Genomic DNA, 3068 nt, shown 5'->3' with positions numbered 1-3068 from the left:
TAGATAGAAATTATTGATAAGAATTAGGAATACTTTTGTTCCTAACAAACCTTTTAAAAAGGAACAAAAAACCTCTTAGGTTTAATTTTTGAAATGGCCATTACTTTGAATTTTTGGCAGGAAAAGTGACTCTGTCAATGTACAATAGACATTTTTACAAGAAAAGGAGGGATCTTGGTATTCCAGTAGGCACATTTATGCTGGTTTAGGAGCATAATTAGGTTCCATTTGTCTTCCTAAGTGTTTGATGTTACTTTAGATAATCTAAGGCTTATCCTAATGTTATGAAAGGATAACAAGGATAAAGAAGAATCCATAGAAAATTAACAACTATTTATTTCAACCTTTAGTTATAAAGACATTCCCAAGCAGTTCTATTCAAGCTGTCTGCAGGAATCAAAATGAATTTAACATTTCTCTTCCTACCCCTGTTCCTCTCTATGAACCAGTGGGTAATAAGGTACAATAGCTATAAGAAGGGAGGTTGAACTTAAATAACACTTGAAAACTGAGCTCACAGGAGGAATGATAAAGTCGTGTGTGTTGTCTCTTCCCATACTTTAGGGTATTCCTGCCGATTGGTATCACAGAACATGGCCCTTATCCTACTGAAGGAGGATTCTTTGGATGTAAGTAGTTTTCAAAAGTTGCATTTGATATCATTATATTGAACTCTTTATTTGTTTATACTATGATTGATAATCAGAGTTCATGTTTCGCTAAGAACAATTGTAAAATGACTCTGTGTTTCTTTTCTGTTTGTATTTATGAACGAATGTCAGAAAGCCTTACCATTATTTTATTTATTTATTTTTTTAGTGCATTGTTTCTTTTACACAAAGTTCAAAAACAAGGAAAAATCGATGGTGACAGCAGTGACAACAGTGGTTACCTTTGGAAGGGTTTTAATGGGGCAGGAGGCGTGGGGAGGTTTCTGGGGGCTGGTAATGTTTCATAGCTTGATCTGGGTAGGGCTGACTCAATTGCGTTTATTCTAAAAATTCATTGAACTGAGTACCTAAGATGTGTGCCCTTTCCTGTATATATGGTATATTTCCATTTTAAGAGTATAAAAGAAATGGTTCTCATATTGAACTCCTTGTTTGTTTATGCTATGATCGATAATCAGAGTTCATGTTTTGCTAAGAACAATTGTAAAATGACTCTGTGTTTATTTTCTGTTTGTGTTCATGAACGAATGTCGGAAAGCCGTATCTTTAAACATCAAAATAGCAAGCTTAGACTGTTGCCCTATGATAATACTTTATTTTACTCTCCTAGAATTGTGCATTTAAAATAGGATAGTTTTAATCTGGTTTGGCTTTACTCATTAAATAGGAGGTATGAATGGGATCTATTATAATTTACATTGAGTGGTGATGGTTAACTCTAGGTTACTAAGGAGACTTGTAGGATTTTCTTTCTAGAACAGACCTTAAAATAAAGCTAATAGTCAAGTGTTAAAGAGTTGTTTACATTTATATATTAATAGAATACATATGCCCTTAATTCTCCAACATCCCAGTGCCACCATTTCTTGGAGAATTGAGCAACATGGTTCTCTGAGTATTTTATAGACATGCACTCACCCCATCATGGCCTAAAGCCACTGATAAGACCAGGGTAAGGGGGAGCTTATTTGTGTCACCTGTGCAGTGGCTTGATGTGAAATTATGAGCTGAAGAATGAGACTCCATTTGTCAGGACATTTAACAAGGGCCTCCTGACGGACAGGCACCCATAGCCACCCTTCCAGGCAGGAGATTTAAATGCCAATGCTAGGAGCAGATGACAAGGCTGGTTGCATATTTTAAGGGAGGAGGTACAGTGCAGAGGCTATTATACTTGCAAACTGGGGAGGCCATAAATCCCACTGTGAACACCAAGACCCTTTAGCTCACAGTTCTGTGAGTGTCCAGGGCACCACTGGCAGCATCCCACCCTGTGCCTGTGTGAGCGCTCCAGGATTCACCAATGTGCCTCTTCTCCTTTCTCATGTGTTTGCCTGCAAGAAGCCGAGCACCCCAGGTCACGCCTCATCTCCTGGACTCTGCTTCTCACGTGCCCTGGAGGGATGAGGAAACCTCCCCTCTACTCAAGTGTTTGTTCCAGGCTCCCCAGCACTCCCTCCTGGGCTTGTCTTTATTTTTCTCTATAGAACTTTTCCTCACTGGAAATTGTGTGTGTGTGTGTGTGTGTGTGTAAACTGTGGTGAAATACACCTTTTAAGTGTACAGGTCAGTTGTGTTAAGTGCATTCGTATTGTTGTGCAACCATCACCACCATCTACCCACAGAACTGTTCGTCTTCCCCAAGTAAACCTCTGTCCCCCTTAAACAGCAACTCCCCATCTCCTCCTCCCTCCAGCCCCTGGCTGCCATGCTACTTCCTCTCTCTATGAATTTGACAACTCTGAGTACTTCGTATGAGTGGAATGATACAGTATACAAATGCAAAGTTTTAGGAATGTCTTATTCCACTTAGCATGATGTCTTCAAGGTTCATCCGTGTTGTATTGTGTGTCAGAATGTCGTTCCTTTTGGGGGCTGAGTAATATTCCATTGCATGGGTATACCACATTTTGTTGATCTGTTTGTCTGTCAGTGGACACTTCTAACTTTTGGCTGTTGTGAATAGTGCTGTTATGAACAGGACCCTGCTTTTAATTATTGGGGCATATATACCCAGAAGTAGAATTGCTAGGTCATATGGTAATTTTATGCTTCACTTTTTGAGGAACTGCCAAACTATTTTCCTCAGCAGCTGCACAATTTTACGCTTCTACCAATGGTGGACAAGATTTCTAATTCCTCTACATGCCTGCCTACACTTGTTTTTGTGGGTTTTTTTTTGGTTTTTGGTTTTGTTTTTAATAGTTGCCATCCTGATGCGTTTGAGAGTAATATCTCATTGGGGTTTTGATTTGCATTTTCCTATTGAATAGTGACATTGAACATCTTTCTACGTGTTTATTGGTCATTTGCATATCTTCTTTGAAGAAATATCTGTTCAATCTTTTGCCCATTTTTTAATCATGTTTGTTTTTTTTTCTTTTTTTTTTATTTCAG

The 3068-nt window shown here is 38.5% G+C and overlaps 1 protein-coding gene across 1 annotated transcript in view; it reads left to right on the top strand.

Annotated features, from left to right (window-relative positions):
- LOC105814782 (phospholipid-transporting ATPase IB) overlaps positions 1-3068 on the top strand; it is a 478735-nt gene that overhangs the window by 111365 nt on the left and 364302 nt on the right. Inside the window, exon 23 of the mRNA XM_012649872.1 lies at positions 565-629. Coding sequence (XP_012505326.1) covers positions 565-629 — 65 coding nt within the window. The remainder of the gene's footprint in view (positions 1-564; positions 630-3068) is intronic.

Source organism: Propithecus coquereli, unplaced genomic scaffold, assembly GCF_000956105.1.
Source record: "Propithecus coquereli isolate 6110/MARCELLA unplaced genomic scaffold, Pcoq_1.0 Scaffold306, whole genome shotgun sequence".
In the NCBI taxonomy this organism is placed as follows: Eukaryota; Metazoa; Chordata; class Mammalia; order Primates; family Indriidae; genus Propithecus; species Propithecus coquereli.
This window is presented reverse-complemented; position numbering and strand designations above follow the sequence as displayed.